General features: G+C 43.5%; 1 protein-coding gene across 7 annotated transcripts in view; it reads left to right on the plus strand.

The window, feature by feature from the left end:
• Positions 1-12,430, plus strand: part of pibf1 (progesterone immunomodulatory binding factor 1) — a 155,849-nt gene that overhangs the window by 18,436 nt on the left and 124,983 nt on the right. For all 7 annotated transcript variants that reach the window (XM_068034294.1, XM_068034298.1, XM_068034295.1 and 4 more), the window contains one exon: positions 319-438. In XM_068034294.1, the coding sequence (XP_067890395.1) occupies positions 319-438 (120 nt within the window). The remainder of the gene's footprint in view (positions 1-318; positions 439-12,430) is intronic.

The raw sequence follows: 12,430 nt of genomic DNA on the forward strand, positions 1-12,430 counted from the left end.
CACAATACAACACTGTGTGTGCAATGTGAAATACCATCCTTTAACAGTTTTGTATCTGAATAATTTTATACTGTCCTCCACTTGTCTTGCCAAATTATATTGATTTCCATATATAAAGTATGGTGTTAGTGAAATCTTTTGTTTTCATTCTGGTTAACACTAGCCAAATTTGCATTTGTAGTTTAGTGTTCTTGAAGCATCATTGGAAATAAAAACATGGTTTGTCGACCTCATTTAGTAAACTGTAGAATCCAACACAAGTAATTATCAAGTCATAATGTTTATAATCCTCTATCATATCTTCCTTCTTATTGCTAGATACGATTTTATGAAGTGGTGCGACCTTTGAGAGAAGAGATTGAAGAGTTTCGACAAAAGAAAGCCAGTCTTTGGGAAGAGAGCAACAGCCAGAAAAATCAATTGAATAGCTTGATTGAGGTTGATAACTTTTTCTATTTTTTGAATTGAAATGAATATATTTTAAGTTGGATTGACAGTCTTAGAGTCCTCATGTTTGTAACTAATTATTAGCAGTACAGTCATGGCTGTGTGGATTTATTCAACACAATGTTTTGCACAGACAGCAGTTTTCAAAAAATTATGGCTTTGCACTGTTTACATCACAACAACTGTTTAAAAAAATGTTATTTCTACATTTTGATCTATATATTTAAGCAACTTTTTGGATGGGCCACTTTTTTTAAGATGTTATGGTGTCACATTATCTCAGCTTTATCTCTTTAAAAAGTAACTTCTCACATTTTGTTGTTTATTTCAGGGCACTTTTTGTTCTACTGTAACTTCTATTTTCCTCTACCAAATTTACTGCAGTTTAATTTTACTGTCCTACTTCCAATCCACTGAGTGTAGTCTCTCTTATCCATATTCATATTGCTCCTGCAATAGAATTTCTTTCCTGTTAACCTTTTCTGAATGACTGATGGAGCCTTACCGCTGGTGGATGTGAATGGCTTAAAAAGTGATCACCTTGACATTGCAGTAATTCAACTGACGCTGCAGTGAGAGTTTGTGTTTGATGTTTATTAGGTTCGTATACAAAAACATCTGTCTCCATTCATTAACATCAAACTTTATTTTCAGAAAATAAGGGTAATATGCTGCTTGTCTTAATCACTGTTAAAAGCAATTTCACAGGGCCTGATGGTGTGTATCCCAGAGTACTGAAGGAAGTGGCCCGAGAAATAGTGGATGCATTGGTGGTCATCTTCCAAGGTTCTATAGAGTCTGGAACAGTTCCTACAGATTGGAGGGTAGCTAATGTAACGCCACAATTTAAAAAGGGAGGTAGAGAGAAAGCAGGGAATTATAGACCAGTCAGCCTGACGTCGGTAGTGGGGAAAATTCTAGAGTCCATTCTCAAAGATTTTATAGCAGAGCACATAGAGAACATTGGTAGAATCGGGCAGAGGCAGCATGGATTTACGAAAGGGAAATCATGCTTGACAAATCTACTAGAATTCTTCAAAGATGTAACTAGTGGAGTTGATGAGGGGGAGCCAGTGGATGTGGTTTATTTGGACTTTCAGAAGGCTTTCCACAAAATCCCACATAAGAGATTAGCACGTAAAATTAAAGCGCATGGGATTGGGGGTAGTGTATTGCGATGGATAGAAAATCGCTTGGCAGACAGGAAATAAAGAGTAGGGATAAATGGATCTTTTTCCGAATGGCAGGCAGTGACTAGTGGGGTACTGCAGGGATCGGTGCTAGGACCCCAGCTATTCACAATATACATTAATGATTTAGATGATGGAACTAAATGTAATATCTGCAAATTTACAGATGACACAAAACTGAGGGGGAGGATGAGTTGTGGGGAGGATGCAGAGAGGCTTCAGGGTGATTTGGACAAGTTGAGTGAGTGGGCTAATGCATGGCAGATGCAGTATAATGTGGATAAATGTGAGGTTATCCACATTGGTAGCAAAAACAGGAAGGCAGATTATTATCTGAATGGCTATAAACTGAGAGAGGGGAATATGCAGTGAGACCTGGGTGTTCTCGTACACCAGTCGCTAAAGGTAAGCATGCAGGTCCAACAGGCAGTAAAAAAAGCAAATGGTATGTTGGCCTTCTTAGCGAGCGGATTTGAGTACAGGAGCAGGGATGTCTTGCTGCAATTATACAGGGCCTTGGTGAGGCCACACCTGGAATATTGTGTGTAGTTTTGGTCTCCTTATCTGAGGAAGGATGTTCTTGCTATAGAGGGAGTGCAGCGAATGTTTACCAGACTGATTCCTGGGATGGTGGGACTGATGTATGAGGAGAGATTGAGTCGGTTAGGATTATATTTGCTGGAGTTCAGTAGAGTGAGGGGGGATCTCATAGAAACCTATAAAATTCTAACAGGACTTGACAGGGTAGATGCAGGAAGGATGTTCCGGATGGTGGGGGAGTCCAGAACCAGGGGTCATAGTCTAAGGATACGGGGTAAACCTTTCAGGACTGAGATGAGGAGAAATGTATTCACCCAGAGAGTGGTGAGCCTGTGGAATTCACTACCACAGAAAGCAGTTGAGGCCAAAACATTGTATGTTTTGAAGAAGGAGTTAAATATATCTCTTGTGTCAAAAGGGATCAAAGGGTATGAGGCGAAAGCGAGAACAGGCTACTGAGTTGGATGATCAGCCATGATCATAATGAATGGCGGAGCAGTCTCGAAGGGCCGAATGGCCTATTCCTGCTGCTATTTTCTGTGTTTCTATGAGCTCCCACTTTGCGAATCCTTGTTCACAGCTTTCCAATTATAAGGCAAAGAAACCAACACACCAGGTTTTCTCAGGTTTAAAGGAGAAAAGTAAAATTTATTAAAACTTAGACTTAAACTCTAATATGGTTCATGCCTACGGATATATGACGCGCCCACACTAGCATGCAAATGCGATATACACATGCAGATAGGGACAGAGAAGAGGAAAATGTATTAGATTGGGGTTTGAGGCAATATCAGAAGAGTTTCTTGTTTACTGTGCTTCGAGCTCACTTTATTGTGGGTAGTCTTGCTTTTCGTCAGGGCCCAGTGTTCTTCTTAAACATTGTTCACAGAGGAGACTTTTCTCTCTTTGAGGTTCACGTGTTTTCACAAGATTCAGTTCCATGGGAAAGAGATGGAGGCAGGCAGGACTGTAGAGGAGGTTCTGTTCCAACCGGAAGCACACAGCTTTCTGACCTTAAAGACTGTTGTCTCCAATTTAAAACACTCTCAGTTCCGACCTGTGCAACAGCCAGTTAGTCACATGACTAAAACTGGTCTTACCACTTCTGTGTATTGGGGAAGCAACGACTTGGTCCCCATTGTTCCAACACTGTCGGTTACTATGCAAATGTCTTTCCAGTCAGGGGCTTGCAATTTTAAGTTTTACTGTTCATGTGGTGAAGTAATGTGTGCCTCAGTCTTGGCAGGTGGGTTGATTTGCCCAACAACACCTATTATTTTAGTCTTGGCTGCTGAGTCTGTCTACAACAGACTTTGTTAGCTCCATTCCTGAAGATAGGAGTTGTTCGCACGGAATGCACTGTTTTTGATTTCAATATGTTTTCCCTAAAGCTAATTCAGATGTGGATAATGGGTTTCGTCTTTAACAGATAAATCTGTTTATTGACAGTTCAGGTGGAATGAGCTGACCTCTACTCCATTTTGTCTTTGGCACAAATGTGTCAATTTTATTGTGGTTCAGTTCTACAGTTAACTTTTATTTCATAATTCCTCCAATTCATTTCATATTTCCTCACTGTTTCCTTCATTAGCATGACACTTTAACGTAATAAAACGTTTCAAGGCACTTTGCAGGAGCATTATAAAATAAAGTATGACATTGAACCACCGTAGGGCAGATGACAAAAACTTGGTCAAAAATATAGTTATAAAGAGTGTCTTAAAGGAGGAAAGCGAGGGGGAACAGGATAGGGAGCGTATTCCAGAGGTTGGGACCGAGGCAGCTGAAGACATGGCCACCAATGGTGGAGTGATTAAAATCAGGGATGCAAATGAGACCAGAATTAGAGAAGTGCAGATATCTTGGATGGTTGTGGGGCTGAAGGAAATGGGAGGGGTGAGGCCATGCAGGGATTTAGAACCGAGGAGGGGAATTTTAAATCAAAACATTGCTTGACCGGGAGCCCAAATAAGTCAGCCAGCACAGAGGTGATAGGAGAACGGGACTTCTTGTGACTTAAGGCATGGGCAGCAGAGTTTTGGATGACCTCAAGTTTGCAGAGGGTAGAATGTGGGAGACCAGCCAGAAATGCATTGGAATAGTCAAGCCTAAAGTAATAAAGGCATGAAATGAATGTTCCAGCAGCAGATGAGCTGAGACTTGGGTGAAGTCGGGCGATGTTACAGAGGTGGCAGGATGGCACGATGATGAAATTGGAAGCTCTTCTCAGTCAAATGTGATGCCAAGTTGGCGAACAGACTGGCTTAATCTCAGACTGTTGCCAGGGCGATTGTGGAGTCAGTAGCTAGGGAATGGAGCTTTGAGCGTGGACTGAAAACAATGGCTTCAGTCTTCCCAATATTTAATTGTGTGATATTTGTGCTCATCCAGTACTTGATGTTGGATTAGCAACAGTGAAGGGGTTGAGAGACAGGTGAGTGTCATCAGCATACATGTAAAAACTAACGTCCTGCTTTTGGATGATGTCGCCGAGGGGCAGCATGTAGATGAGAAATAGGAGGGCACTAAGAATAGATCCATGGGTGGCACCGAAGGTAACGGTACGGGAACAGGAAGAGAAGCCATTGCAAGTGATTCTCTGGCTACGATTAGGTAGAGAATCATGGAACCAGGTGAGAGCAGTCTCACCCAGTGGACAGTGGAGATAGAGATACGGCACAGGAGGAAGCCATTCGGCTTTTTTTCGGGGACTTTTTCCTGTTTCCAATTTTCTCCTCTGCTGAATGTGCCTGAGGGTCACTGGATAGTGATCAGGAGCAGGACTCCTGGCCATTTTGCCCCTCCCGAGGTCAGGGGAACTGAGGGACAGTACTACTCTGATAAAATCAGCATACTGTACATAGATGGTGGTGGCTGTATCTGCTGGATGGATGTTCTTGCTTTTCACCTCTCTCTTTGAAGGTTCATTATGTCATTCGCAAGTGGCAGGATGGGCGAGTGACCTGTACGAAGGCTGTTGGTGGTGGTGTCACTCTATCATCTGCTGCTGGAGGCCACACTTCACTGTGGGTCTCCTGATTTTCAGTCCATTGTAGTCTTTGAAGTGTCTGACCCCTCTGCTCAGCAACCCCCTTTGCACGAAAGAGAAACTGGTTCATCAGCATGTGGGAAGCTCAAGAGCACAAATCCATTCCTTTTCACAGTGCTGCAGACCAATGTGCAAGAAGACACTGTCTGCCAAATTCAGGGGTAGCTACAGTTGTAGCACCAATACTGTGCATTTGTATTGTGACTTTAACAAAGGAAAATGTCCCAAGGTGCTTAACAAAAGCATAATCAGACAAAAATGGACAATTAGCCAAAGAAGGATGTAATGGCAGGGGTGACTGAAAGTTTGGCCAAAGTAGTAAGTTTTAAGCAGGGTCTTGAAGGAGGAGAGAGCATTGGAAAGCGAAAAAGTTTTTGGAAAGGAATTCTAGAGGTTAGGGCTTGGACAGCTGATGATCCGGTGGTGGGGTGGAAGAGAGTGGGTAAGAGGCCCAAGTTTGGAGAGTTCTAGGGTTGGAGAAGGTTACAGTGACAGGGAGGGGCCATGCCATGGAGGGATTTAGACATGAGAATGAGAATTTTAAATTAGAGACCCCTCTAATTTAAAGGTCAGCAAGCACAAAGGAAATGGATGAACAGGACTTTGTGAAGGTTCAGATGTGAGCAGCATAATATTGAGAGAGCTCAAGTTTACAGAGAGTGGAGGACAGGAGGCTGGCCTGGAGGAATTAGAATAGTCAAGTATAAAGGTAACAAAGGCATGAATGAGTGTTTCCGCAACAGATGAGCTGAGGCGAGGCAGAGATTGGCAATATTCCGGAAGTGGAAATAAGCAGCCTTTGTAATAGAGAGGCTATGGAAGCTCAGCTTGGGGGCAGATAGGACAGTGAGTAAATGTAATCATTGAAAACACGTCTGTGTCAACAAACCCATTTAATATTTGTACTTCTGCAACTGCACACATTTCTCTATGTGTACAGTTATTGTTTAATGTTTTGGTCTGGGCAAAAGGTTACCCATAAGTTGCATCACAGTATCACCCTTCAGGGTCAAAACTTAACCCTCCAACAGGAGCCTCTGTATTTCACAATACTGATATAACAGTTATACTCTCTGTATGACTGGGTGTGGGAAGCCTTGGTGGAGAGGCACAGCCCAGTGGTTATGGATTGTGTTAGCTCTGGATACTTTGAGAATTGGTATCAGGTTCAGCAGCTCTTACCTTGCCATTGGAAAGAGTCGGGTTATGTTTTCTCTGCTTGCCGTCAGTTAGAACAGTGTTCTGCCATAATAGCAGTTCTTGTTAGTATGTATCGCAAACAGAAAAACCTGCTTTGCTCTATTTAATATCCGTTGGGTGGGGATGGTATGAAGAGAATGGAGGATCAGTGCAAGGGAGGCAATCTACCCTTTTCTCAACTGTGCTCCCTTATCTTTTTCCCACATTTTCTGTCAGGTTGGAACTGATTGTAATAAAATATACAGCAGTAGCTCTCAGCGCTCAATAGTTATAAACCACTGAACCATCCAGATTGGAAGACCACAGCTTTGTACCCAGCTAGCTCATCTCAGTGGAGCCACCAATGTAGGCACTATAGTTTTCCTCAGCTCCTCCAGCCAAGGTTACTAAAGCTAGTTATCTTTTTGCCCCATCTCCTCAATCACTATGCAGTGACTACTACTGCATGGTGTGCATGTAAGTGTTGGGTGAGGACAAGTTGTGATGCCCCAGAGTCAAATATCCTGTCAGCACTCAATATCTGGGCTCCCATGTGAACAATGGCCACTTAACATATCAAAGGTTCACCTATCATACTGCACCTAGGCTAAGTCAACATCTTGAGGAGGGCATGGAAGGTATCAGACAGAGGGCACCCAGTATCTGTGGAACTGTGCTCAGCAAGGGGCAGCACCTATAGCAGAGGAGAGCACCCAGAACCTCTGGTACCCAGAGTACCTTGATGCATAAATATGGGAATGGGGAATTGTGGTTTTAAGCAGCTGAGTGCTGGGAAGGAGCTTAGAGTTCCCTGGCTGTTGTTCTGCCCATACATCAGTGTACTGCTGCAGAGATCAGCGTGAAAGGAAACTAAATCTGAGCGTAAGAATGTACATACAAAAAATGCTTTTGGAAAAGGGTTGTTTTGACTATGTGTGTGGCAGTTGAAATGACAGGCATGCGTTTGTCCCATATCATTCCTATTTTATCCATCCCCGGCAGTGAGGAGATTGGATAAGTAAACATTTTCCCATCTCTGTTTCATCATTGCGGTTCACAATCTTTATAAGAATTTAAGCAGTTCCCCTAATGACTCTATTGGTAAATGCTCCATATGATGTGCACTGAGTCATGTACATGAGCAAGTGTGCAAGTTCAATGTCAGCTCATATCAGCTGGGACAGCAGTTGGCCTCAGGAGTGCAGGACCAAGGAAAAGTAAAATCAGCCAAGGTCCGTGCTCCTGATTGATAACCAGTGGCTGCTGAAAAGTGAATCAACAGGCAGTCCTTACAATCACACAACAGGCAATCTTTGCCCTGCTAAATAAATAGGAAGTCCTTAGAGTTACACTGTGAGTAGTAGCAGTTGGATGCTACAATTGGTAACCCAATCACCCCTGTGCTATGGAAAGGAAAACTTAACCAAGGCCCCAGAGGAGGCTGAGGGGTGACTTAATTGAGGTATACAAACTTATGAGGGGTCTAGATAGAGGAGACAGAAAGGACCTGTTTCTTTTTGCAGAGAGGTCAGTTACCAGGGGGCACGGATATAAGGTGATTGGTAGAAGGATTAGAGGGGACATGAGGAAAAACTTTTTCTCCCAGAGGGTGGTGGCTGTCTGGAATTCACTACCAGGATTGGTGGTGGAGGCAGAAACCCTCAACTCATTTAAAAGGTACCTGGACATGCACCTGAAGTACTGTAACCTGCAAGGCTATGGACCATGTGCTGGAAGGTGGGATCAGATTGGGCAGCTAGATTTTTCAGCCGGTGCAGACACGATGGGCTGATTGGCCTTGTTCTGTGCTGTACTTTTTCTATAGTTCTATCTCCCCTTGACACTCAATGGCATTTGGATCGCTGAATCCCCCACTATCGACATTCTGGGGGATACCATTGACCAGAAACTGAACTGGAGTAGGCATATAAATACCGTGGCTACAAGAGCCGGTCAGAGGCTAGGAATTCTGCGGCGAGTAACATACCTCCTGACTCCTCAAAGCCTTTGCAACAATCTTCAGCCACAAGTGCCAAGTTGATGATCCATTTTGGCCTCCTCCTGCTGTCACTAGCATCACAGGTGCCAGTCTTCAACCAATTCGATTCACTCTGCGTGATATCAAGAAACGACTGACGGCACTACATGCTGCAATGACTATGGGCCCTGACAATATTCTGGCAATGGTACTGAAGACCTGTGCTCTAGAACTTACCACGCCCCCAGCCAAGCTGTTCCAGTACAGCTACAGCACTGGCATCTACCCGGCAATGTGGAAAATTGCCAAGGTATGTCCTGTACATGAAAAGCATGACAAATTCAACCCGGCCAATTACCGCCCCATCAACCTACTCTCAATCATCAGTAAAGTGATGGAAGGTGTCGTCAACGGTGCTATCAAGTGGCACTTGCTTAGCAATAACCTGCTCACTGACGCTCAGTTTGGATTCTGCCAGGACCACTCAGCTCCAGACCTCATTGCAGCCTTGGTTCAAGCATGGACAAAAGAGCTGAACTCAAGAGGTGAGGTGAGAGTGACTGCCCATGACATCAAGGCAGCATTTGACCGAGTATGGCATCAAGGAGCCCTAGCAAAACTGGAGTCAAGGGGAATCGGGGAAAACTCTCCGCTGGTTGGAGTCATACCTAGTGCAAAGGAAGATGGTTGTGGTTGTCGGAGGTCAATCATCTCAGCTCCAGGACATCACTGCAGAAGTTCCTCAGGACCATCTATCTTCAGCTGCTTCATCAATGACCTTCTTCAAACATAAAGTCAGAAGTGGGGATGTTCGCGACTCCTCAGATGCAGAAGCAGTCCATGTAGAAATGCAGCAAGACCTGGACAATATCCAGGTTTGGGCTGATAAGTGGCAAGTAACATTCATGCCACACAAGTGCCAGGAAATGACTGTCGCCAACAAGAGAGAATCTAACCATCAGCCGATGAGTTGAGGGCACAGATAGACACATGGCAACACAATATCATTGCTATAACAGAAACTTAGCTTAAAGAGGGGCAAAAATGGCAGCTCAGCATCCTTGGATATAGAGTTTTCAGGCGGGTTAGAGAGGGGAATAAAAAAAGGCCGGGTTCTAGCATTATTGGTTAATGAATCAATAACAGCTGTGAGTAGGGATGATATGCTAAATGAATCATCAAATGAGGCCATATGGGTGGAGATCAGAAAATAAAAAGGGACAGCCACACTACTAGGATTGTACTATAGACTCCCAAATAGTGAGAGGGCGATAGAAGAGCAAATATGTAGGGAAATATCTGAGTGCAAAAACTATAGGGCAATAATAGTAGGGGATTTCAACTACCATAATATCAACTGGGATACAAACAATGTGAAGGGCACAAAATTCTTGAACCGCATTCAAGAGAACTTTTTAGCCAGCACATAAACCCAACGAGAGGGGGCACAATTCTAGATTTAGTCTTAGGAAATGAAGTTGGGCAAGTGGATGAAGTAGCAGTGGGTGACCATTTTGGAGATAACAATGATAATAGAGTTAGTTTTAGCACAATCATGGAAAAGGACAAAGATAAAACAGGAGTAAAAGTTCTAAATTGGGGGAAGGCAAATTTTACGAAACTGAGTGGTGATCTGGCGAAAGTAGACTGGAAAAATCAGTGGTAAACCAGTGAGAATCATTCAAAAGCGAGGTTCTACAGGCACAGTGTAGGCATGTTCCCACAAAGATAAAGGGTGGTACGACCAAATCTAGAGCCCCCTGGTTATCTAGAAGCTTACAGGGTAAGTTAAAGCAGAAAAAGAAAACTAATGACGATCACAAAAAACATAATGCTTTAGAAAGCCTAAAGGAGTATAGAAAGTGCAGGGATTAAGTAAAAAACAAAATTAGAAAAGCAAAGAGAGGACATGAAAAATTATTGGCAGGTAAAATCAAGGAAAACCCGAAGATGTTTTAACATTAAGAGCAAGAGGATAACTAAGGAAAGGGCAGGCCTATTAGAGCTGTGCAAGGGAACTTATGTGTGGATGCAGAATATGTGGGCAGGGTTCTTAATGAGTTTTTTGTCTCTGTCTTCACAAAGGAGAGGGATAATGCAGACATGTAGTAAAAGAGGAGGAGTGTGAAATATTAGATATGATAAGCATAATGAGAGAGGAAGTACTAGAGGATCTGACATCCTCGCAAGTGGATAAATTGCCAGGGCTGGATGGATTGCATCCCAGGTTGTTCAAGGAAGCCAGGAGGAAATAGCGGATGTGCTGAGGATCATCTTCAAATCCTCACGGTTTGCGGGCAAGGTGCCAGAGGATTGGAGGTTTGCGAATGTTATACCACTGTTTAAACAGGGTGCGAGGGATAGACCAAATAATTAAAGGCTGGTCAGTCTGACCTTGGTGATGGGTAAATTATTAGAATCAATTCTGAGGGACAGGATAAACTGCTACTTAGAAAGGTATGGATTAATCAGGGATAGTCAGTATGGATTTGTTAACGGAAAGTCATGTCTTACTAACTTGATTGAGTTTTTTGAGGAAGTAACAAGGAGGATTGATGAGGATAGTGCAGTGGATGTGGTCTACATGGATTATAGTAAGGTATTTGACAAGATCCCGCATGGCAGACTGGTCAGAAACATAGAAAATAGAAGCAGGAATAGGCCATTTGGCCCTTTGGGCCTGCTCCGCTATTCAAAAAAGATCATGGCTGATTGTCTAATTCAGTACCCTGTTCCCGCTTTCTCCCATATCCCTTGATCCCTTTGGCGTTAAGAAATATATCTATCTCCTTCTTGCATATATTTAATGACTTGGCCTCCACTGCCTTCTGCGGTAGAGAATTCCACAGGTTCACCACCCTCTGAGTGAAGAAATTTCTCCTCATCTCAGTTCTAAATGGCATACCCCGTATCCTGAGACTGTGACCCCTGGTTCTGGACTCCCCAATCATCAGAACATCCTCCCTGCATCTAGCCTGTCTAGGACCTGTTAGAATTTTATAGGTTTCTGTGAGATCCCCTCTCATTCTTCTAAATTCTAGTGAATATAGGCCTAGTTGACCCAATCTCTCCTCATACGTCAATCCTGCCATCCCAGGAATCAGCCAAGTAAATCTTCTTTGCACTCCCTCCATGGCAAGAACACCTTCCTCAGATAAGGAGCCCAAAATTGCACATAGTATGCCAAATGTGGTCTCACCAAGGCCCTGTATAACTGCAGTAAAATGAAAGCCCATGGGAAACAGGGGAATGTGGCAGGTTGGATCCAAAATTGGCTCAGTGACAGGAAACGAAGGGTAGTAGCTGACAGATGTTTTTGCGAATGGAAAGCTGTTTCCAGTGGCATTCCACAGGGCTCAGTGTTGGGTCCCTTGCTGTTTGTGGTATATATTAATGATTTAGACTTAAATGTGGGAGGCATGATCGGAAAATTTGCTGATGACACAGAAATTGGCCGTGTAGTTGATAATGAAGAGGATAGCTGTAGACTCCAGAATGATATCTGGAGTGGCGCAGTGGTTAGCACCGCAGCCTCACAGCTCCAGCGACCCGGGTTCAATTCTGGGTACTGCCTGTGTGGAGTTTGCAAGTTCTCCCTGTGTCTGCGTGGGTTTTCTCCGGGTGCTCCGGTTTCCTCCCACAAGCCAAAAAACTTGCAGGTTGGTAGGTAAATTGGCCATTATAAATTGCCACTAGTATAGGTAGGTGGTAGGGAAATATAGGGACAGGTGGGGATGTGGTAGGAATATGGGATTAGTGTAGGATTAGTATAAATGGGTGGTTGATGGTCGGCACAGACTCGGTGGGCCGAAGGGCCTGTTTCAGTGCTGTATCTCTAAACTAAACTAAACTAATTCCTCTTGTTTTGGTTTCCCTCTTGCAGCACGTTCTCCCCTTCAGTTGGTTGTACAAAAGTTAATTCCTGACATCCCTTTACTTGCTGTCACAGTCCACAAGGTTAATATCTTTGTGAAATTGAAAACACTTGACACGGTTGCTGAATTGGAAGTGCAAATTGTGTATATAGGCCTGAAATGACTCTGAAGC

The sequence above is a fragment of the Heterodontus francisci genome, chromosome 6, assembly GCF_036365525.1.
Source record: "Heterodontus francisci isolate sHetFra1 chromosome 6, sHetFra1.hap1, whole genome shotgun sequence".
Classification (NCBI taxonomy): Eukaryota; Metazoa; Chordata; class Chondrichthyes; order Heterodontiformes; family Heterodontidae; genus Heterodontus; species Heterodontus francisci.